Source organism: Melospiza melodia, chromosome 12 (assembly GCF_035770615.1).
Source record: "Melospiza melodia melodia isolate bMelMel2 chromosome 12, bMelMel2.pri, whole genome shotgun sequence".
Classification (NCBI taxonomy): Eukaryota; Metazoa; Chordata; class Aves; order Passeriformes; family Passerellidae; genus Melospiza; species Melospiza melodia.
The window spans coordinates 5,577,207-5,600,726 of NC_086205.1; the positions used below are offsets into that span (position 1 = coordinate 5,577,207).

General features: G+C 45.6%; 2 protein-coding genes across 7 annotated transcripts in view; one reads left to right on the forward strand and one right to left on the reverse strand.

Moving 5' to 3' along the window:
- The first annotated feature begins 437 nt into the window (after nt 1–437).
- On the forward strand, nt 438–2,111 carry LOC134423420 (transcription cofactor HES-6-like). Its single transcript, XM_063166394.1, has 3 exons — nt 438–572; nt 662–748; nt 824–2,111. The coding sequence occupies exons 1-3, from the start codon at nt 438–440 to the stop codon at nt 1,382–1,384; spliced, it is 783 nt and encodes a 260-aa protein (XP_063022464.1). The 3' UTR covers nt 1,385–2,111.
- A 12,512-nt stretch (nt 2,112–14,623) lies between these two features.
- PER2 (period circadian regulator 2) overlaps nt 14,624–23,520 on the reverse strand; it is a 49,337-nt gene continuing 40,440 nt past the window's right edge. For all 6 annotated transcript variants that reach the window (XM_063166508.1, XM_063166511.1, XM_063166507.1 and 3 more), the window contains exons 22-26: nt 22,077–22,918; nt 20,384–20,570; nt 19,702–19,894; nt 17,970–18,120; nt 14,624–17,093 (exon numbers count right to left, since the gene is read on the reverse strand). In XM_063166508.1, coding sequence (XP_063022578.1) covers nt 16,944–17,093; nt 17,970–18,120; nt 19,702–19,894; nt 20,384–20,570; nt 22,077–22,918 — 1,523 coding nt within the window. In that variant the 3' untranslated portion in view covers nt 14,624–16,943. The remainder of the gene's footprint in view (nt 17,094–17,969; nt 18,121–19,701; nt 19,895–20,383; nt 20,571–22,076; nt 22,919–23,520) is intronic.

Genomic DNA, 23,520 nt, shown 5'->3' on the forward strand with positions numbered 1-23,520 from the left:
GCCCAGGTCGGTGCTGCGGCCCCGCCGTGCCGTCCGTTCCACCGACACCGCAGCCGCACACGCGCGTGTTCCGCGGCGCTGAGCCCGCAACGGGCGCTGCGGTTTGGGGTCACTGGGGCTCAGTGACGGCCCAGCCGCCCCGTGGAGCCGCACGCTGCCGGCGGGGGCACGGCACGGCACGGCCTGTTCCCCCTCCCGCTCCGGCCCAGCCCAGCCCAGCCCAGCCCGGCCCGCTCCTGCTCCTGCTCCCGCTCCCGGCCGGCCCGGCCCGGCCCGGCCCGGCCCGCTCCTGCTCCCGCTCCCGCTCCGGGCCCGGGCCCAGCGCCGGGGCCGTTCCGCCCGCCCCGCCCCGGCGCAGACAAAGCGCGCGGCCGCCATTGGCCCGTTCGGCCAACGCTCGGCGCGGCCCGCGCGGCGCGGCCAATGGGCTCTTTGACATGCAAATCGCGGGGTATAAAATGGGCGGCTCGGGGCGGGAGCGGAGGGAGCGGGGCAGCGGCGCGGCCATGGCGCCGGGTACGGAGCGCCCGCCGCACGGCGAGGGCTGCGCGGGGTCCCGCGGCGACCGCAGGGTGAGCGGCGGGGGCAGCGCGGGCGGGGCCGGGCCCGGGCCCGGAGGGGCAGGGGGGCTGACGAGCTGACGGCGCTGTTGTCCCCGCAGACGAGGAAGCCGCTGGTGGAGAAGAAGCGCCGGGCGCGCATCAACGAGAGCCTGCGGGAGCTGCGGCTGCTGCTGGCCGACAGCGAGGTGAGGCGGCGGCACGGCGGGGCGGGGGCCGGCGGGGCTCGGGGCCGCGCTGACGGCCGCGGCGCCCCGGGTCAGTTTCAGGCGAAGCTGGAGAACGCGGAGGTGCTGGAGCGGACGGTGCGGCGGGTGCGGGCCGTGCTGGAGCGCCGCGGCCGCGGTGAGTGCGGGCTCGGGGGGCGGCGGGGTGCGCCCGGCCCGGCCCGCGCCTCACCCGCGCCCCTCTCTGTCCCAGGCGGCGGGCGGCGGCTCCTGGAGGCCAGCGAGCGCTTCGCCGCCGGCTACATCCAGTGCATGCACGAGGTGCACACCTTCGTCTCCAGCTGCCCCGGCATCGACGCCACCACGGCCGCCGAGCTGCTCAACCACCTGCTGGAGTCCATGCCCCTCAGCGAGGGCGGCTGCCCGGACTCGATCACGGACGTTGTGGCGGAGCCGGCCCTCGGGCCCTGGCCCGCCGGCGAGGCGCTGTCCCTGCCGGCCGCAGCCCGCCCGGCCCCGGCCGCCCCCAGCGAGGAGCCCGGCTCGGACGAGGCGGAGGCCGGGCCGGGCCAGACCCCCTCGGACGGACTGGACGCGTCCCAGACGCTGGGCCTGCCCTCGGCCGGCTCGCCCAAAGCCATGTGGAGACCCTGGTAACAGCGGAGAGAGCCAGCGCAGCGCTGCCTGTGGGAGGGCAGCGTGCCCCGCACACGCGTGTGCTGAGCGAGCGTGTCCGTGTGTCTGTCTGAGTGTCCGTGTGTCTGTCTGTGTGCGGCTGGCAGCGCTGTGCCTGCGGACTCGGGCTCTCCGCCGCTGTCAGCCCCTGACAGCCTAAAGCGAACGCGTGAACATTTCATCCCCGTGCGTTTGTGGCGTTTTGTAACTTCGGGGGTTGTTTTTACAAAAGGATGCGGCAGGGGGGAGGAGGGAAGCGGTTTGTAGTAGCAAAGCTCTCTGGTGGAGACGCAGCAGTTATTTTATAACCCTGTCTCTCTCTTCTTGGCCCTTAGAAGCGGCCCAAACGCCGCTGCCTTTTAAGAAGTCCTTGTGCGTTTTAAATCACGATAGTGAATGGCAGGAGAAGCTGGAGCTAAGTTGCATGCACGGTTTCAAGCGTTCTAGTGATAGCACAGACCCCTGAAAGGTGTCTGTACCTGATAGCAGTCTAAAGTCTCACCTTTAGGGGAGGGACAGAAAGCTAGAAAGCTGGTGGAATTAGGCAAACGTTTTAAAAGATGTTGGTGGCAGGGTGCCTTTTAGAAATGAGTGTCTTTATGCACATTTTGCTTTTAGCACGTTTGAGTTTATTGTGACTTTATGTATATTAGGGTGTCAAATGTTTTTTTATTTTTGATCTTTAATAAAAAAACCCTTGAATTCACAACGTGGCCTATATTGTGTAATGTGGTGTGTTTCTAACCCGTTTAAGAACATTAAAAATACAGCTCCCTCTTGTTGGCTCTCAACACCAGCATGTCTGTATCATGGAAACAATGCTGGCAATTAAGCACTTAATTCTTGTACTAAGCTTTGTTAACTTAACTATTGGAATTCAAATATTTCTTTTGTTTAATTGTAGTTGACACTTAAGTTTATTGACCGAGCAAGGTCAGACTGGCTGTGGTTGGTCCTGGGCCGCAGAGTTTGGGGCTGGTTGGTCTGGATGCCAGCCCCAAGCCTGCTCTACTTGATCTGCCATCTGAAGGCCTTGCTCACACATGCACAGCCCCAGCTTCAGAAGTGCTAGGCAAATCCTGTCCTGGGGCATAACTTCACAGGAGCCTGGTTTGCATTTTGGGGTTTTTTTTGTTGGGGAAAAGCAAAAAAGACTTCATTGAAAGAAGTGTCCAGTGGGTTTGGAAAGTGTTCTTCAATGTGGATGGGGACTCTCAGCATTCTTGTCCTGGTCCCTGCTTTGGGGAGATGCCAGGTTATTTTTGCTGTGGTACAATACCTTTCAGAGAGCTGTCATTGTAAAGAGGAAAAAAAGGATTGTAAAGTGTCTTAATACGTGGAAGTTCCCAAACATAGAACAAGCAAGAAAGGAAGCAACCCAACGACCAAGGGGTAGACATGTGCCTTTGTTAATAACCATGCAGATTAATAAAAATAGAAACTGAAGCACTGGCAAGGCCTTTCCTTTGTAATTTTCTTTACCTGGGCTGTGTGTTCTTGTTCAAAGGTGTCCATCAGAATGTTTGGTCCTTCTGTTGTGTTCAATTCCCTCAGAGCCCAGCTGAGCCAGGGCAGGTGAGGCCTCTGTAGGGCTATGAGGAGCTTTGCAATAGTCTAAAAAGCACTTTAGAAATGTGGTACCAATACGGCCTTTTTTTTTTTTTTTTTTTTTTAATCCACAAATTAGGTTCACAGAAAGTTTACATGCTGTGATGAGGTGCTGCTGGATTTGTCCATTTGCATTTCTGTGCCGTACTGCAAAGGTGTCAAATCTGACACCTGCCTGACAAAGGCAGGAAGAGGTGAGGATTTTGAGGAAAAGGGGAAGGGGCAGTGTGGGGAAGGAAGGTTTCCAACAGCTCTGATGAAAAACCAGGGAAGCCTTTTCAAGTCCTTCTTTATAGAAACTGCCTTTACACTTTTCCATTCCAAAGTAATACAAACAGACCATCTGATCTGACAGTGCCCTGCCTTGTAACAGGAGAGAGAGGCAGCACACTAGCAGGACTCCTCTGGTTTGATATTCAGGTGGAGAATAATGGAAAGAAGGGCTCATTTTCCCCTCTCTTTGTGTGTCAGTCACTCACACCTGTTACAGGGGAAAAACGCTCCTTGTTAGACCAGGTCAGCTGGGAGGACTTGGAGTTCAAACCTCTTCCCAACCTCTTGGCAACACGTCCCAGGTCTTTTATCAGAGCCTCTGGCCAGGAGGCAAGATCAAGCTCTTAAATCACACCAATCAATGTGCACCTTCTTGCACGTCCCACAGCGAGCATCCTGCAGCTCTCTGCAGTCTCCCTCTCCAAATAAATGTTTCAGTCTCTGTTCCAGTTAAAGGCACAGAAGAGTAAAACCAGCCCAGGCCTCAGCAGCAGGTCCAGGGGGTGCACAGACATCACACAGGAGATCTCTGCTAAGCAGGCACTTGGTTCCTATCTGTAACACAGCTTACATTTTTAACCATCCAGGGTGCTGCTGTTGGCAGAACACTATTGAAATGTCACAAAAAAAGGAGGATTTATTCCTATGAGAAATGCTGGAGGGGATGCTGGTGAATCCTGGTGCTCGCCTCGCCCCATTATGGTAAACTCTGCACAGGTAACAGCCCCACATCCCCAGGGGCCATCCACATAGGTAGCTCCAGCTGCTGGAGCCCCATTTCAGGATTCCCCAGGTTTTGTTGCCATGTCCAAGCACAGCTCTGCACACTCTCACAGCAGCAGCTGCCCACCCTGCACACACACAGGTTGTACAGAGCTGTGTCCGGCTGCTGCACGGAGCACACCAGGCTTGGTCTGTGCCATCCCTGCTTAGCCTGATTCACACCTGGCAGGATGGGTGGCACTGGGAGGGGTCTGGGTTTGAACAGACAGGTGTCTGCTAAGGAAGGCAGGAGCCTCCCCTGAAATGGGAAATGTAAACCCTCTCCCTAGGAATTATTATCATTTTGAAATTAAGGGGCTCTCAGGCAAAGATGGACAGCAGAGATCTCCTGCAGGGAGGGTTGGCTGGGGGAGAAATAAAGAAAAAACTGCCCCAGCTCTGACAGGTGGGGATAGAACACACACTTATCTTTCCATCCAGGAGAGGAGGGATCATCTTGCTCCACAGAGGAGCACAATGGTTCCAAGGTGGTGCAGGCAGCACATGGAAAAAGCAGGGATTCACACACTAATCCAGCAGCCTCCCCTTCCCCTCCTCCTAAGAGATTGGTTTTTTTTTTGCATGAGATGCCTGGTTCCAAGATGCATCCTCTAGCAAATTCCTGAGTCCACAATTATCTAAATGGACAGTGTCTCTAAATTGTCCATTTAAGCCCCTCAGGCTTCTGCATGAGCAAAGCTAAAGAAAAAGCAAAGGGGAAAAACAGTCTCTCTCACTCCTTCCAGATTTTAGCTCCCTACACAACATTAGCATTTCATTATAGTTTTCAGTGAGTGAAATTCATTGCACTGCATTTTAAGGAGGTTAAAAAAAAATTCAAGCTGGTTCATAAAACGTTCAGACATGAAAATACACCTCAGAGCATGAGGCCTTGAGTTAATTTAGTTAAACAAGATGATGAGTGAGGGTGATTTGGTTAGTTTGATGAGTGAGGGTGATTTGGTTAGTTATACTGCCTATGTTGCATTACACACATGTTCTGTAGCTCACCTACCAGCTGAGGAAGTCATGGCTTCAGGAAGTCTTTTAATCCAATAAAGTGCCAAGACCTAGATAGTAGGTCCAGGGTGTCTGAAATGAGAAGGAAAAGCATTGAAATTAGACACCAGAAGAAGTAATGATTTTCCTTTCTTTTAATTTCAAGCGGGACAGAATATATTTCCAGAAGCAAATACAAGTTGCTTTGGTTACAAACGAAAACTCCTGAGTAAAACAACAACACACAAGTAATTATATTAACTGATCCCTTCTGGCCTTGGATTTCTTAAGAGTAAAATTAACCCAATTTGTGGTTTTACAGTTTTTGCATTGGTCTCTGGCTAAAATATTAGTAGAAAGCAAGGAGGAACTCCAGACAGCAGTTTCATGTTCAGACTCAGGTATCCATTATTTCTTATCAGTAAAACAGTCTCACTGCTGTGAGTTCAGCAGTGAGAACTTTCCCTTAGAAGGCACAAAATGGCCAACAATCTCTTGGTACAAGGTCTCCTAAGACTAAACTATCCAGTTAAGAGCTGACACCTGGATTATTTTCCCTTTTAACCCAATTACTGATCCCACAGAGCCCACAGTGCAGACTGTCCTGCCCAATTACAAAATGCCACCCAAACCCATGGAGAAGGAGGAAGAAGAAGCTGAAGAAGAAACCCAGGACAGCACCCTGTGCCCTCCATCTTGCTGCCATCCACAACACACTAAAAACCCCAAACCCTCAATTTCTCACCCAGTGACACACCTGCACTGCTCTCTGTAATCTATTTCACACTTTTGTGGGTTCCAGTCTGTCTCGAAGTGTGGGAAACTTTCTGCATGGATGAGGGTCAGAGTCAGAGCTGCCCTGGGGGTCAGGGCACCCCAGAGCAGACACAGGAACATTCCCTGTGTGCCCTGGGGTTGCACAGAGGAAGAACAAAACTGTGAGGCCAGAGCATCTGCTGACCTCTCAAACTTTCCCTAAAATCTGGGCTCCACTGCTGTTGATTCAAGGCAATGTTTTCTTGCACTTTAATTTGTATCATAGATAAAATTGAAGTCAGTACATTCAAAACAAGCAAAATCTTCTCAGTTTCCCAGGCTGGAGTCTGGTGCCAGACACTCCTCCCTCCATTCTGCATTCAGGCAGTATGAATTTGACTCCAGAATTAATTAGGGGAGTGCTGCTCATGTGTCTCTCAAGGCAGGAGTGTCACTGCCTAACTGAACAGTTCAGCTGAAAAAGCCTCCTCAAATTTTACATTCCCAAGTCTCCTTTGATCCAAAGTGCTGGATGAACCACTGTGCTCTCACATAAAGGGCAAGTGCTGATGGGTGAATGTTTGATGCACAAACCCTCCCTGTCCCCTTTGGTCACCCAAAGAGATTTGTTAATCCCACCCAACACTGAGCACTCCAGGGAAGGCTCTCCTCTCCAGCCATGACCCCTCTAACTCAGCCACATGCATGCATTAAAAATTAATAAATGCAAATGAGATGAGCCAGGTGGGAAATGAAACATGCAAACAAATATAATCCATGTCATGCAAAACAAGTAGATCAGGAAAGAAAGCAGTTCCACGTATTCAAGCATTCTCTGGCTTGGCTGTGGGTGTTTTGTTTGTTGTGTTTCCCCTCCCAGCAGAATGGCTGCATCCCTCCTGCCTGCCCTGGGACAGGGGTTCCCAGGTGTCACCGCCCTCCTGAACAACTGCAGCCCCTGCCAGGTGCTTTTGGACCTTGGGGACACGAACAGGGGCACTCCTTGCTCTGGCAGCCCTCTGTCACTATTGCAGTGCAGCACCCACAGGCACTGAGCACAGCTGGGACACCTGGGACACCTGTGACACACACCTGTGACACCTGTGACACACACCTGTGACACACACCTGTGACACACACCTGTGACACCTGTGACACACACCTGTGACACACACCTGTCACACCCAGCTCCTGGCCCCGAGCTCCCAGCAGGGCCTGCCCAGGCAGGAGGGGCTTTGCTGTGGATCCCAGTTTGTCCCATCTGGGCACACCAGGCTGTGAGGGATCCCCACGGAGTGTGCTGCCTTCAGCTTCCTTCATTTCCTGTGGCTGAGAAACCAAACCAAACCAAACCAAACCAAACCAAACCAAACCAAACCAAACCAAACCAAACCAAACCAAACCAAACCAAACCAAACCAAACCAAACCAAACCCAACCAGACCAGACCAAACCAAGCCAAGCTAAACCAAGCCAAGCCAAACCAAACCAATTAAACCAAACCAACCAACCCAAGCCAAACCAACTAAACCAAATCAACCAAACCAAACCACACCAAACCAAGCCAAACTCAACCCAACCAAACCAACCAAACCACACCAACTAAACCCAACCAACCAATCCAAACCAAACCCAACCCAACCAAACCACACCAAACCAACCAAACCAAACCACACCACACCAAGCCAAACCAAACCAACCCAAGCCAAACCAAACCAAACCACACCAAACCAAGCCAAACCAAACCAAACCAACCAAACCAAACCACACCAAACCAAGCCAAACTCAACCCAACCAAACCAGACCAAACCACACCACACCAAACCAAACCAACTAAACCAAACCAACCAAACCAAACCAACCAGACCAAACCAGACCAGACCAAACCAAACCAAACCAAACCAACCAACCCAAGCCAAACCAACTAAACCAAACCAAACCAAACCACACCACACCAAACCAAGCCAAACTCAACCCAACCAAACCACACCAACCAAACCCAACCAACCAATCCAAACCAAACCAAACCCAACCAAACCAAACCACACCAAGCCAAACCAAACCACACCAAGCCAAACCACACCAACCCAACCCAAGCCAAACCAAACCACACCAAACCAAGCCAAACCCAACCAAACCAACCAAACCACACCAACCAATCCAAACCAAACCCAACCCAGCCAAACCAGACCAAACCAACCAAACCAGACCAAACCAAACCAAACCAGACCAGACCAAACCAAACCAAACCAAACCAAACCAAACCAAACCAAACCAAACCAAACCAAACCAAACCTGCTGCTCACTCTGCATCCCCCAGAAATGCAGCAGAATCCGGCAGGGCAATGGGGAGATTTGGCTTTCTGGCCCAAAATAAAGATTCTGAGCTCCGGTCCTTTCCAATGCTGAAGCACACGAGCCTTCGGCCTGGCTGCATGTCCTGCCAGGATGCCAGCCATGGGCAGGGAGGTGGGGCTGAGCAGAGCCCAGCTGGTGCTGGGGATTGTTCCTGCAGTGCTGCAGCCATGGCATCCCAGCAGCACCACCCCAAACACAAACCTTCAGAGGAAGGGCTCCACTTCCCCCGTGCTTCCCCTGGAACAAAAGAAAATCATTTATACAGGGTTTGTGCTCACTGCTTTTGTTCTCGGAGAGCGTTGGATATTAAGCATTGTTTGGACAATGATATTTTAGACATTTTTCTGAATAAATCAGCAAAGAGATTCAGGCAGCCCAGTTGCTCATCTGGGGTTTGGTTTTCAAAGAACCCAAAATCTCCAGTGCCTGGACACAGTTTTGATGTGACTCAGCTGCCCCAGAGCTGAGCTCTGTGTTGGCCTGACAGTGCAGCTCAGCACACAGCCCCTCTGCAGCTCCAGCTGCTTTTGCAAAAGCTCTGAACATCACTTTTCCCTGTCCTCCTCAAATGCTTTTTTTCCATTTTTTTGTCTAGCACAGGGCAATTCCAACCTTCCCTGCTTTGGCAGCTTTCTCATTTGTTATGGTCACAGGTTACAGACCCACACAGATTCAGCCCCGTGTCTTTCTTTTCTGCTTATATTTTACCAACTCCTCACTTCCTTTCCATTAAACTGTTCCTAAAGGTCCAAACCTCCTCAAGCCTCAAGAGTGATTTCACCTTTGTCTCTTTCTCAAATGCTCTCCAACAAGGAACCCCTGTATCTTATACAAAGAAAGAAAAATTGTGTTTTGCTGTTGATAAATCTGTTTTTTTCAAAAGGCAGTGTTAAGCAGTGCCAAAGAGGCAGTGCCCTTTGTTATTATTCTCTTCCTCCAATTCTTTCATGAAAGGCACAAACCAGAGTGCAACAGTCCAAATGTTTCCAGGAGCAGGGAGCTGTCACCTCCTATATACAGCCCAGGTGTCACAGCCCAGCTCAGCCTTATCTACAGCCTGAGCAGCGCACAGACAGTGCTTGGAGGGCTGGGGATACATTTAATTACATTTAATTACGTTTAATTACAGCCATTTACTCACGGGGAGTTTTGGCAACCAGCTTCAGGTCAGCGCTGTGTGTTGAGAGAGTGTGCAGAATTTGGGGGAGGCTCCGGCATCCCCACTCCTGGGAGCACATGTTGCTTTTCTCAGCTGAAAGACAAATTTTACATCTGACAGTTTTACAGGTGCTCTTTGGAAAGGGTTGACTGAGTGAGTTGGACTGTGTGGATGATGACAATCCCACCTCCATTCTCAGACCCCTCTCAGCCCAGCTCAGAGCTGCTCTTTCCCCCTGAGTTCCTGGCCATGCAGGGTTTATGGACCATCCTTCAGCCATGCAGGGTTTATGGACCATCCTTCAGCCATGCAGGGTTTACGGACCATCCTTCAGCCATGCAGGGTTTACGGACCATCCTTCAGCCATGCAGGATTTATGGACCAGGGAGCCCCAGCCTGCCCTGCAAGGCACCACTGAGCCACAACCTCTGAGCCTTTGGCCCTTTGGTGCTGTTCAATCCTCCCAAAAAACCCGACCTGCAGAGCCACCCTGCCAGGGGAACGAGGGAAGGACAACTCCATAAACTCCACAGGCTCTGAACACTGCATGAGGTGGTAAAGGAGCCATAAATCACCTCATCAAACTAATTCTGTCAGCAAGTGAAACCTCTACAACCATTTACAGTGTGCAGTCTGCTTCAATTTTTATCATTCTGCCATGAAATCGATGGGAGACTATAAATGGTGTTCTGAGATTGAGACACAGACACCTTTATGCCACCTGTTAGCTCAGAGATATCAGACAAAAAGAAATTTAAAAAGCCAAACAAGCAAACAGATTTTCCTTAAAAATCCAAGCCAGAACTCCCTGGAAATTCTATTATTAAAATTTAAGACCTAAGCATCACCTCATAATGGTAGAGCACATAGAAGGCAGGACTAATAATACAATGTTGTTCATATATGTGCTCCTAATCAGGTCTTTATAGCTGAACTCATTTAAATTCACTGCTCATGCAATGCAAAGTAATTATTTCTAAAATAATACGAAATTGACTGCCTGACTACATCCAAAGCTTTAGCAGCCTTTACTGAAAGAGTTCTGTAACCATCTTTTTGAATGCTAAAAGACAATGGAAGCTAAAGACAATGGAAGAATTTCCAAGCTCTTTACACGGCGTGGGAACCCTTCGGTATTGCCACGTGGCTTTGGCAGTTAAAAAATTAAAAAATTAAAAATTTCAGCACAATTCTATAACAAATATATTTACACTTGGATTTGTCTCTAAAAGGGAGGGAGGCAAAACATCTTGAGGGCAACCAGGAGTGCACAGAAGTTTTGCTGCCTCAGGGATGCGGGGTTTGGGAAGAGGCAGAAAATCAGAAAATCAGAAATCAGGTCTGAGCAGAAGGCGCTGCCCACCTGCCCTCCCTGCCCCGAGCAGCTGGGACAAGGTCTGCCCCATTCACAGGCAGCTCTTAGAGCACAAAAAAGGAGGAGGCTTGTAAAGACAACTGCATACAGACACTGCAAACAGCTCCCGATGGCCACATTCCTGCCATTGTCACTGCTGGGACACGCCAGATGCTTCTGAAATGCACAAATTGCAACAGAGGAGATGCTGGGCCTGGCCCAGGCTGGGAGCTCGGCACAGGCACAACCTGGGGGCACAGGCAGAGCCACCCCAAACACCCTCCTGCAGCCAGAGCCCCTCCTGGCTTTTCCATGCCCTCAAACAGACCTGGGTCTTTTTTCAACTCCATTATTTCCTGGAGTTGGTTTTTTGTTTGTTTTGGGGTTTTATTTTATTGTTTTGATTGTTTGATTTTTTTTTTTTGTGTCTTTTTTTTTTTTTTTTTTTTTTTTTGTTGGGGGAGGGTTATTTTGGGTTTTTTGGGTTCTTTTTGGCTTGGTTTTTTTGTTTTGGTTTTTTGCTTTTTTTTTTTTTTGTGTTTTTTTTTTTGTTTGTTTTCTTTAAGTAAATTGAAAAAGTAAATTTAGCCTTAACAGGAAGAAAGAGAAACTGCACTAGAAGATAGCTATTACATTGAACAATGAAAACTACAAAATGGTTCGCTTACATACCATTTGATACTGAAATACAGTGGTTGGTATAGTAAATGACATGTGTTCTCTCACTGCAAGAGAAAAATAACATGACTTTATGTCTTAAAATCGTGTATTGCTGCAGAAACAAACTCTGAATTTCAGGACTCCGGGAGAAACAGTAGCTCTGCTCAGCACAAAGTTGTTGCTCTGCAATCTAATGAACCATTTTCATCAGAAACCCCTGGTTTGCACTAAATTTAGAAACAAAGGTGAACCACAAAATAATAGTTTTCCAAAATATGTGAGGACACATCTGCCAGTATTCAAAACTGAGTGTTGAAGGAGGCGGGAGAAGTTTATTAACAGAGAATAAAGGAAGTGCTGAGCCCAGTGCATTTCCAGCCTGGGTTTGTGTGTGCTCCCAAAAACCTGCAAACACTCACAGGCTCCGAGAGGCATCAGGAGGAGCAGAAGTGACAGAGAGCACAAAGGGCAGAGGGCTCAGGTGAAATCCTCGTGGAAATCCTGTGTGCCACCCCCAGCACTGGAACTGCAAGGGTTCAGAGCCGCTCCTGCAGACCTGGCTGTGCACACCCACCCAGCCTCCTCCTGCTCCCTGCAGCTGAGCAAATCCAACATTACAGCCAGAGAAGCACATTGCTGGATCCATCCAGCACCCTGGGCAAAAAGGCCACAGATTTCCAAGGGAGCAGCTGCTGGCAGCAGAGGGGAAAGCAGCAGACCTTGCCTTAGACACGCAATAGTCAGGGTTTTAAAAAGGAAGAACACAGCCAGTAAGTTCTTGGACAGAAGTAGAATTCAGTAAATTCTTGGACAGAAGTAGAATTTTTGAAGCAGGCAGTGCAACAGCAACACGAGCAGTTTACTTTTAGACCACTGTAACAATTTAAAGAGAGCAATGAATTCACTCTATCCTGTTTTGCTACAGAGTGAGGAGTGAGGAGTACACCTTGACAAATCCTGGGATACCAGGAAATTTGAATCCACCCAAAACAAAGGAAAACAAATGAGGTGCAAAGCAGCAGATGCCTGTGGGGCTGAGGGTGCAGTGCAGCCCCAGCAGAGCTTCCAGCCCAGCTGCAGCAGGTGCTGCTCTCCAAACCCTCCTGCACCTCACAGATACAGCATTGTCCCCACGCTGCCCCACACACGGGGCTCTTTCACAGTGAAAAGCAATTTCTCTCCAAGGGAGAGGCTGTATTTCCACACTGTGCATTATCCACTGAGGTTAAACACTGTTCATGTCAGCCACAGAGCCAGAGCCCTGGGCAATGGTGCCGCCACACACACGGCAGCCTGCTGCAGCTCACACTTTATCAGCAGACACCAACAGAAATACCCGTGATTCAGAGTTGCCTCAGTTTCTACCCAGTGTTATGTTACTTTTCCACTTGGACAGCCTGGAGAAGATTGGGGTTTGTTGTTTGTTTGGTCTTTTGTTTCAGTGAAGCAGAGACTCAGCTGTTACACACCGCGTGTGTAAGGAGTTCCTGAGCTGTTGGTTACCTTGCTCAAGACACTGAATAAATTTCTGAAGCTCCTAAGCACTTATGATCAGTTAAACAGTGGGATTTCTGGAAGTTACACCTACAAACCTTATCCTTCTTCAAGTCATCTGTTTGTTGCTTTGCCAGAAACATGAAATTCGTTTCACCAGGCTCTTCTTGGGTCAGAGGCTCCTCAATTCCTTGGGTTCTTTCGACCCTTCTTGGAGAGAGACAAAATAACCGTCAAGGATCTTAATTCTCAGAAGGGACAGCATCTTTTTTTCACCTCTATATTCATGACAGCTGTTAAATGGACTAAAATTTGGTGCTTTCAGCATTCTGTTTCCCTTTTCCAAGCAGAGCTGATGTTTGCATTCACTGTCGTTGGGCCAACAGCTCTTCAGTATGAATTTCTCATTATCTTATTTGAAATTCAAGCCTCAGAGCTTTCACTTCACCTCAAACAATGTCATGGCAAACTCCACAGTGTACAGGAAGCTGAATAAAGACAAACGGGTGGAAATGCTGCCAAGGATAATCCCAGGACACCAGTGACATCTAGGGGCTGCCGAGGTGGGAAAACCCGGACCAAGGAAAAACCCAACAGCTCTGCAGAGCAAGCCTTGGCTCTGGAGGCGGGCAGGAGACACCAAGGAGGAGTCTGAGAATACCTGAAACCACGTTTAACTCATACTCTCATTACATTTACAACTGGAAAAAAAATTACCAAAAGCAGAAATGAGTGTGAACCATTACCTGGTGGTTTATCCCACCAGCAGCACCTCAGTGCTCCCAAGGTTCTTGTTACCATTTATGAGAACTTGCATCCCAGCAAGTTCTCACAATGCCAGCACCTCTGGAGTGGCACAGGGTGACACGGTGGCACAGATGGGTGACACTGTGGTTCAGGTGGGTGACACTCAGATCTGGGGCTCTCTCAGAGCTCCACCAACACATCTCTGCTCTCTGACCTGAGCAAGGACCGTGGCTGCTTTAGGACAGAAGTGTTTTCAGACAGACACAGAACTGCACACAAATTTAGGCTTAATTCACAGGATTGCAAAGAGCCTTGGGTAATGTGCTCAAGAGGCATGTTTTAAAATGCAGCTCCTGGCAATTCAGGGCACACCACAATCCCCCTGTGAGCTGAGCTGTTCTGTGGTACAAACACCCTGGCTGTGCAGCTTGCAGAAGGATCTGGGGCCTTTATGACCAAACTAGCTTGTTCCATTTAAAGAATTCCCCAGACCTCTCACAACACAGCCATGGAGAAGAAGAATTAATGAAGTCTCAAACCTGAGTCCCTCCTGAGCAGGAGGAGTCCCAGCCCTGCTCACTCAGCGCAGAGGGAACATGGACAGGGCAGTGCTGCAGCTTGGCAAGTTCAGCAGCCTCCAAAGAGAAGCCCTCACACCTTGACAGAAGACAGAAAATCAGTGCACAGAGCAAATCCCAGGGGCACGACTGGAGCTCTCTGTGCCTGGAAAGCTCTGGGGCTGCAGCTGACACTGAACAAAGCAAAAAGCACCAGAGGTGTCTTGTGGCAGATCTGAACAACACAGAGCCCAGCTGCACGTGCTCTTGCAGGACACTGGCACATGATCTCAGAACAACTCCTCAAGATAAAGATTCAATCTTCCATGCGACCACTAAACTCAGAAAAGGTGGCAGAAGTTTTACTCGAGGACAGGAAGGCAGAGCTAACATCACAGCAAGCTCTGCTGTCTGAAACACCATCACATACCATCAGTAAAGCACATATTCTGACTTCTTACTTGGAGCAGAAGCCTCAAGGAACAAAAAGGCAACTAAAAATATATCTGTTTTATTTACCAGTTTTCTAAAAAGCAAAGTCATAAAAATTAGTCACAAGTGGCAAAACCAAAATATATTGCACAGTGTACAGAAAACATTGTTGACATGTTGACAAAGTGTCATCACAAATAAATCATCTTACAACAGTTTGGAAAAATTACAGCTTCAGAATCTTATCTATAAATGGAGGCATGTAGATTTAAAGTTACAGGAAAATATTTTAATACCACCCTGTAAATGCAAACACTTTAAGGATGCAAGATTAAGTCCATAAGTAAGCACATCCACAAAATGCTCTAAATATACTTTTCTCTTCCTTTCACTAAGTTATGGTTACAAGATGGTCATTGAAAAAAAATAATAAAAGAAATGAGGACAAATAAAAAAAGACATGGGGAAAAAAGAAACCATGCTAAAGCAAAGAAGTTCAAAGTGGTTGAGAAGTCTTTGAAAATTATTTGTATAATGATGATGCACTCCTTTTATATAAAGCTTTCATTTTTCCCAAACCCTGGTCCATGTTTGTGTCTCCATGTAAAAATGAAATATATTTACTATGCTGGTATAGCTGCACTGTTCCATTGATGATTAAAACATTTAATACATCGGACGTGAACACCAACACTGGAAAATTTCTCATTCACTTTGTATTTACAAATATTTACGTTTGACCTTGCTGAGCTGTTAAAGACAGGCATCAGATCCTGCTGGGCAGTGCTTCACACTACATTTAAATACTTACTCATTCTTTAAAATTGTGATTCTGCTTGTTTCACAAGCTGACACACTTTGCTACCTGCAGAACCTGTCTCCAGTGCAAATTTTCCAATTAATAACTAATTACTTGAAACAAATTATTTCTTATGCTAAGCCAATACCAGTCACTTTTGCATGTTTTTGGTGCCAGATGTAACTTCACATCCTCCCTGTATAGAAAGAGAAATATTTGTATAGAATGAAAATAACCTTACATTTCAGTGAATAGAAATGTTATCCTACTAAAAAAGGAAATGCTTCCCATGAAAAGTATTTTAAGACAAACATATTGAAGTTAATTGAATTAACTTTCGTCATTTTCCACCCCAAGACTTACAGCTGACATCTGGCAATACAGCAACTAAACTGCTTTAAAGGACTAAATCAGTCCTTTAACTAACCAACACATTAACAGTTTTCTCTCATGTTCTCTTCCCACATCCAACAGACATAAAGAGCACAGGAACATAAAGAACACACATTCAAGTCAATACAATCTCAGAGGCATTAAAATGAAATTTTCGACAGCAAAGGATTCCAGCCACACTAAATTTGAGATTCTGGAAATCAAATAGAGTCGGTCAACACTATTCTCAAAATCACTTCTTTTTTATAAGAACTATCTTCAAATGACAAGACACATCTAATTCTCTCTTGCCACATAGAAATTTGATGTTTGTTTAGCCACATTGGAAGAACTGATGGCCAACCTCCTGACAGAACAAGTAGCAGTAAAGGTGAGAGTTACCCCAAGGTCTGTCTAACAGCCACTGGAGCATGGCCACTCATCCTCTGTGGTCTTAAGTTTTTTAAATCTTTAAGCATAAGGATTTCTTGAGTAAAAATTTCTCAGAAATTATGCTTCAAGGTAATAACAGTTCATAGTTTTGCAGTGTCCATTTACATAAAAGGCTACAAAGTTGTCTGCAGTCCTCTGTACTTAGACATCAACATAAACTTTAATACCAGACCATCATAGAAAATCAGCTCAACATTCCTCTTAGACAAAAGAAGTTCCTACATTCAAAACTAGAGGAGACAAACAAAGAGGATGGGATCAACTGCTATGAGAAGGGCAAGTGTGAATTGATTTCCTTGAAGGTTATTTCTTCTACTATGCTGGACCACTTCAAATATTAAGAACAATGCTAAAGAGCCACTAAGCAGAACTGCTCAACAACTGATAATGCTGAACCATCACCAAAAGGAGATTTTTGAAGAACCGTATGTACGTGAGGAGATTTGCAGCACTTCTTAACCCACTCTACAAAAACAGTAGGCATCAATGAAAGTTTCTATAGTTTATAAAGAAATACTTGAGGCATGTAAGTGCAAAATGAGTCTTTTAAAGAAAAGCTATACCATCTTCAACAATGTCCTTACTGGGAAGAGATTGCCACCATTTAAAAAGAGATTCATTCACAAATGACTCTTCTAGAGCAAGAAAAACACATTTGCTTTTTTGAACTGCATTCATCCAGCTGGATAAAAAGATTAAAACCTCTGTGGATCCTTCACTGTCGTTTTGAAGCAATTTTCAAAACAACAGGCTCAAAGGCTATGTTTGTTCTTCACTGACTTGATTCAGGGAAACCAAGTTGTTGTCTCCACTATCTTCAATCATTTCATTAAGGTCCATTTCATGGATTTCTTCATCATATGATGTATAAAAATTGCTCTGTATATTGTCCTCACAAAAAATACATTCCTAAAAAGAAAAAAGAATAGAAGCATTCATAAGTAAAACTAAAAAAGCTTTTCCAAGCACCAGTTCATCTGCATGCAATCCTTGATTCCAAGAGAACCTTTCCACCTGTGCTGTAGCTACCAGATGTATTTTACTCCACAACTTTTCCACACACCATGGTTTTATAAAGTGCAATAAATCAATGCAAGAACTTGAGAACACAACTGGAAGCAGCTGTGCCACAAGGTGGGTGCTGCAGTGACATTAACACCTCCTCAATTAGGATTCCACTGCAATTCCTTCACACTGACTTTTGAACCACTCATGTGCAAACAGAGCCTCTCTGTTTGACAGCTTTTGTGCAAAAAAGGCCACAAATGATAGAAAGCTTAGGGAAAAGAAAATGCAAAAGGTATTTGTGCATGAATAAGCAAAATACACAGACAACAAATAAAACTGCATGGATGCTTTGTTCTGTTGGGGTTTTCTTTTCCCTTTCAAGCCATTAAAGTACTTGGAGGAATCATACTCCTGATTGAGAAGTCTGATAGGAAAAAGGATCAGTATACTGCCATTCATTCTGCACATAGAGATTTTTATGTAGTGAAGTTTCTGCTGTGTTGCTAAAGCATTTCAAACACAGACATGGAAATTCAGAAAGAGGAAGGAAATTTCTTGTACTGTATTCACCAGTACTTTAATTTCCTCCATTGGAAAGGAGATTTATGCTAAATTAAATCAAGCTAGAAACCACTGCATGGAAGTTTAAATTTCTTTTTTTTCCCTATGCATAATTGACCAAGCTTTCATAGCAACAGGAAAGGAAGAGTCTAACATAGGCAGCTAATAATTTAGGCACTATTATACATGCAAAAGTAATTAACCCACTAAACTTACAGAATTAGCAACAGTTTTTGGCAGTCCACCTTGCTGGATCCATGGATGAACTTCAATAAGCTCTCTTTTTTGTTCTTCTGTAAATTTTGGCTGTAGTTTCTGCATTTGCTTTAATTTCTGCTTATCTTCCTTTAAAACTGTTTCCAAATCCCTAAAATAAAACATATTTAGAAATTGAGCTTCATCAGTTTCTGGGCTTCATGCCTATGTGAGGTCACACAGTCAAATACTAACATTTTTAAAGACTATTTTTGTTCCAGAACGTTATGCTTAGAAATGTTATATGGGAAGAAAATGAAATGTGATTACTCCAGCTGCTCTCTGCATTTGCAGGCATCTCTGCTGCCTCACTGTCTTTTCAAATCCCATCAGTGGGAACAGTTTTCTTAGAGCAATTCAGGCAGCAGCACCAGTGAAACCAGCACAGCTCCAGTTTCCCTCTGTGCTGCTGCAGGGCCAAGCCCCTCCAGTGGGAGGAGAGCCCAGAGCAGACCCTCAGTGCACAGGAGATAAAGCAGAAGGGTAAGATGTGTTAAAGAAGGTCACCAAGAATGAATAAACTTTAGGAAACAGCTCTGTTTCAGCAGCCAAAATTCCCTCTCCCTGCAAATGCCCTACCTCCATCCAAACCTACAAAAACCCATCCCACAGCAAATTTACAAGCTGTATCCCTCTATAAAAGAAAACCATAGAAAGCAAGCTCCAAGAAACCCAAAATTATTTCTTTTCTTTACAGGATAGCCAAGAGCAGGTTGGATTTACACTTCACTTCTTGGGCACCACGCTCTGACAATAAGCTTCACTCTTCTTACCAAATTTCCTGCTCTTTGGCAGGCTTTGCTGCTTTTATAGGCTACTGGAATTCCCACCTGTGGCTGGCAACACTTCAGACTACAAAAACTGAGAAATGTCAAAGTATTTTTAAAACTAGGAAAAAAAAACCCACTAAAGTTCTTACAATGTATTCTTTACTTTCCCCATCATGCCTGTGCTTCTGTATTTTGAAAGCTTGTTTACCTGCCCTTTCAAAGGCTTGTCTTTACTGAAACTTCTCAGAACACTTCACTGCTCCCAAGTAGGTTGAAAAAAATAATCCAGACTTGTCACTCCTTCTTCCCCTATAACTGCCCTTTGCTACTGAAGTAGTGGGTTTTTTATTTTTTAAAATAAGTTTATTTGATGAGAAGCCTTGTGATTTTTACCTTTTTTATTTTTTAAAATAAGTTTATTTGATGAGAAGCCTTGTGATTTTTACCTTCTACTTCCTTGTCCTAATTTATGGAGCAGAATGAACACGTGGAAGTTAACAACCCAGGAAAAAATCCACAAATCCAAGAGCAGCATTCCAGTGAATGTGGCACCTCAAGGACAAGAGCCAAGGACTGGAGATCTTCCAGCCAGACCATGCCCAGATCTCAGCACACTCACCAGGGGCTTCTGGGCAAGCAGGAACAAATCACTAACCATGGAACAGCTTCCAAAAAATACACACAGCTCATTTCAACTCAGGAAATTGACCTAAAAATACAGCTAAACCTAATTAAACAATTTCTCCTTCTTGAGAAGTTCTTGTGTGGTGTACATAAAGGAAGCAAGAATTTTTCCTGGCACTGAGCTAAATATGAAAACCAGTTTATTTCTGCAGAGATAGAGATTCTTATACATCTTTCCTCCTGAACATTCTGCTTCCCCTGAACCCAGGATGTGTGAGGGGCTGTGCCAGTGGCATTACCTGGAGGGGATCTGGTAAGTCATCATCACTGTGTCATCTGTGTTGGCCATCAGCAGCCAGATGGGATCCTGGAGCACATACTTGATGAAGTGCTCACTTTCCTCCATTTCTGTCTTCATTTTGGTTTTATGGTGATTCTCTGAGGAATCAATGCTGCCAAAGTATTTGCTGGTGTGACTAGTTTCACTGCTACCTGTAAACAGAGATTTAACATTTCATTATAAATTGGCCAATACATGGATTATCTGAATGTTTTTTACTGTAGAGAAAATTAAAGAGAACTAAATGTGTAAACAAACCACTATTCTAGTTATTTTTTTAAACAGAGAGTATTTCCACCCTTGAGTAACTGCATTAATCTTCTAAAAACTCAAATTCTTAAATAAAATCTCCAGTAATTTTCAACAGAATAATCAGCTAACTTTAATTTAAGAAGGAGTATGGTCTTTTTATTATTCCTTTATACCTGCATATCTTAATGCCTGTTTTACACACACTTAGAAAAGGTTTTATTCTGTAAATCAAACACAATTGAAAAACATTTGTACAATGCAGTAAGAAAGAAATCAAGACTAAACCATGCAACAGGAGTGAAGATAAAGCTTTTCACTAGCTGTTCACAGTGTTTGCAATGCCTCCAACTGTTCAGCAATGCCAGCTGGGCTGGGGCTGCCTGAGTTACCTGTTCTGCTCCCTGACATGCCACAGCCATTGGACCCAGAGCCCAGGGACTCAGCAGCTGCAGACACACCACTCCCTGAGGAGGCTGAGCCCGTGCCTGAGCAGGCATCCTCCTGCAGCAAAATGTCCAGCAGGACACTGGACATGGAGAGCTCATCGCTGTTTTGAGCATCCATTGGAGATTCAGCCTAGTGATAAGGAGAAAAAATAAAATTAAAAATCCCAAACACCAAAAATCGAAGCTATTTATTACTAAATGTAATAGCTTTGTTACTTTAAATTAGTAAATTCTCAGAAATTATGCTTCAAGGTAATAAACAGTTCGTAGTTTTGCAGTGTCCATTTAAATAAAAGGTTACAAAGTTGTCAGTACTTCTCTATACTTACACATCACCATGTATTTTAACCCAAGACCATCTTAAAAATTAGCTCAACATTTCTCTTAGGAAAAAAAAAATCCTACATTCAAAACTACAGGAGACAAACAAAGAGGATGGGATCAACTGCTATGAGAAGGGCATATGAGACAGGCTTCATTTATTAATCCATTTATTACTAAATGTAATAGCTGTATTACTAACCACGTGAATGATTAGTAATAAATCCATTTCACTTCATATTCTAATGTTGACATGATTATTCAAAGACCAATAACATATGCCAAGGAATAATGAATGGACTGACAGGCAGACAGGGGGTCCTTCAGTAAGACCAACTGAATTTCTCTTCAAAAAATTAATAATATAGTTTCATAAGAATGTAAGAAATGTATTTCCTGTTCACTTGCACTAATTTTTAACTGAATCAAAACTTGTCTGCAAAGTAGTTTCAAGATTGAATATGAGCAATTAAAGCTGAGAGAACTTAGCAAAACATGTAATAATGGAAAGAACTGACTTTACCCTGAACACATTCCTGAATAATGGAAGGAGGCAGCCAAAAAAAATACAGGCTGCTGCTCCATCCCATCAGCATTTATAATGATACTCTATGGTACCTTTAGAAAGCACAAATAATAGTTTACATATTTCTACCATGGAAACCTTTACAGACATATCACTCCAACTCAATTTGTTTGTCAGACTGATTTATCAAACTGAAATGAGCCACAAAATAAAAAGGCCCTTGAAGTTACCAAATAGCTCAGCACAGTTTCAGTGCAACAAACAAAACAAAAATGAAGTTATGGTCTGCAAGAAATGATGAATTCTTCATTTATTTTGGTTGTTTGTTTGTAAACACAGATGTGGTTTTAATTTAAATCAGCTTCTTTCAGACCACTTAGGGATTGTTTTTCCCATGCACACAAATTCACTAGCACAAACATTTTTGCTAAAAATAAAGTGCTAGTTTATTTCAGTGGTTTTCAATGGGCTTATCCATATTCTTATTTTCTTCAATGAAATGGAACAAAACTCTTTCAGGGTATATTTCCAAGCTTCCTAGTGTAAGTTTAGAAGAATGATGAGGTAGATTTAATTTTTAAAGGTTGAGGATATTCTAATGTTTGGACTTAACGTTTTGTTCGGTTTGCTCAAGTTTGAATTTACCAACTACAACTGTGAATTCACAATAACAATTGTAATGCTCCAAGCATTATATAACTTCTATCTATTATTACCAAGTTGCCCTGGAAGGGAAAGGACTGGAAATGATGCAGCAGAGGCAGGGGAAGGAGTGTGACCCAGACTCACAGGTAAGGATTCCTTCCCGCTGCCGTTGTCTGCTGTGCTGATGTTGCCCATGGCTCCCTCCTCAGCCAGAGCTCCGTGTAACCCTGCTGCAGCCCCGCTCTCTGCAGTCTTTGTGGTCTCCTCCAGCTGCAGGAGGTTCAGGGGAGAGCTGCACCTGGACTGGAAGAGTGGGGGTGAAGCCTGGTCCTGAGGAGGCGGCGACTGCGGAGTGCAGGAACGGGAGAGGTCCTGGCGGGGCTCAGGAGCCCTCTCAGGCTCTGCTGGGGGGTTGTACTGGAATGGCTGTGCTGGGAAAAACGCCTGCTGTGGGAAGGGGCTGCCTGTGGCAAAGGGGGGCTGTGCTGGGAACACTGGCTGCGAGGAGAAGGTGGCATGGCCAGGGAAGTTGGGCTGGCCGGGGTAAAGCGTCTGAGGTAAGTTATTGTTCATCTCCGGGTACACGTAGTTGGGGAGCACCAGAGCCACCACAGGGGTCATGAAGGGTGCAGAGAACTGGGATGGCCCCACAGGACAAGTGTTTGCAGAGTCTGGCAAGTGATTGAAACCAGAGAGTGACGTTTCAGGAGCCGGTGGCACCGTCCCTGCCGCTGGGAAAACGGGAAGGGAATAGGCAGGCATGACAGTGGGGAAGGACACTGCTGAGTAGCTGGCCTGGGACGTCTCTGATGGTGACCAGGCTGTGGCATTTAACCCTTGCAGGGGGAAGCGGTGGGGGAATTTAGCCCCAGAAGTTGTGCTGTCTGAGGATTCCTGCGGTTTGATGCGCTTGGATTTCCTGTTCTTCCCACTCTTCTTCCACGGCTGATCCGTTCCTGACGTGGCGTTTCTCTGTCCACGGCCACCTGCAAAAGGAAAAGGTGTAAGAAAGGTTGTAAGAATGCAGCTATACAGGAGCTTTATAACTATTTAAATTAAAAAATTAAGATAAAAATCTGAAAAAAATGCTTAGCAGTGTCTGATTTCTGTTCCAAGTCAAGTGACTACCCAAATGAGAACAAAGATCATATCAAGCACTTCTGAAAATGCCATCCAGAGCTCCCAGGCCTAATAAACAAAACAATCTCACCACTACTGCTAGTCTCTGCCATTTCCATCCTGCTGATCACAGTATTACCTTAAAGGCAACAATTATCAGATTGTCTCACCAATTACACAACAGTGGAATGGGGAAAACTGGGAAACAAAGGAGCTGAAAACAAAATAAAACCACAAATCTGAACAAAACACAGATGGCAAGACAGAAGGAAAAGAAAAGCAAGGGAATACAAGCACAGATACAGTAAAGCAAACATTCTAAAGAAGGTTTTTTTGTCCCCTGAGAGTAGATGCATGACAGTAATAGTATAGAGAACAGACAAAAATCAAAATATGAGTTACTAAAATGTCCATTGTGACACTAAAAGCAATATTCCACTTTCATCTTTGAGCAAGATTTGTCAGAACA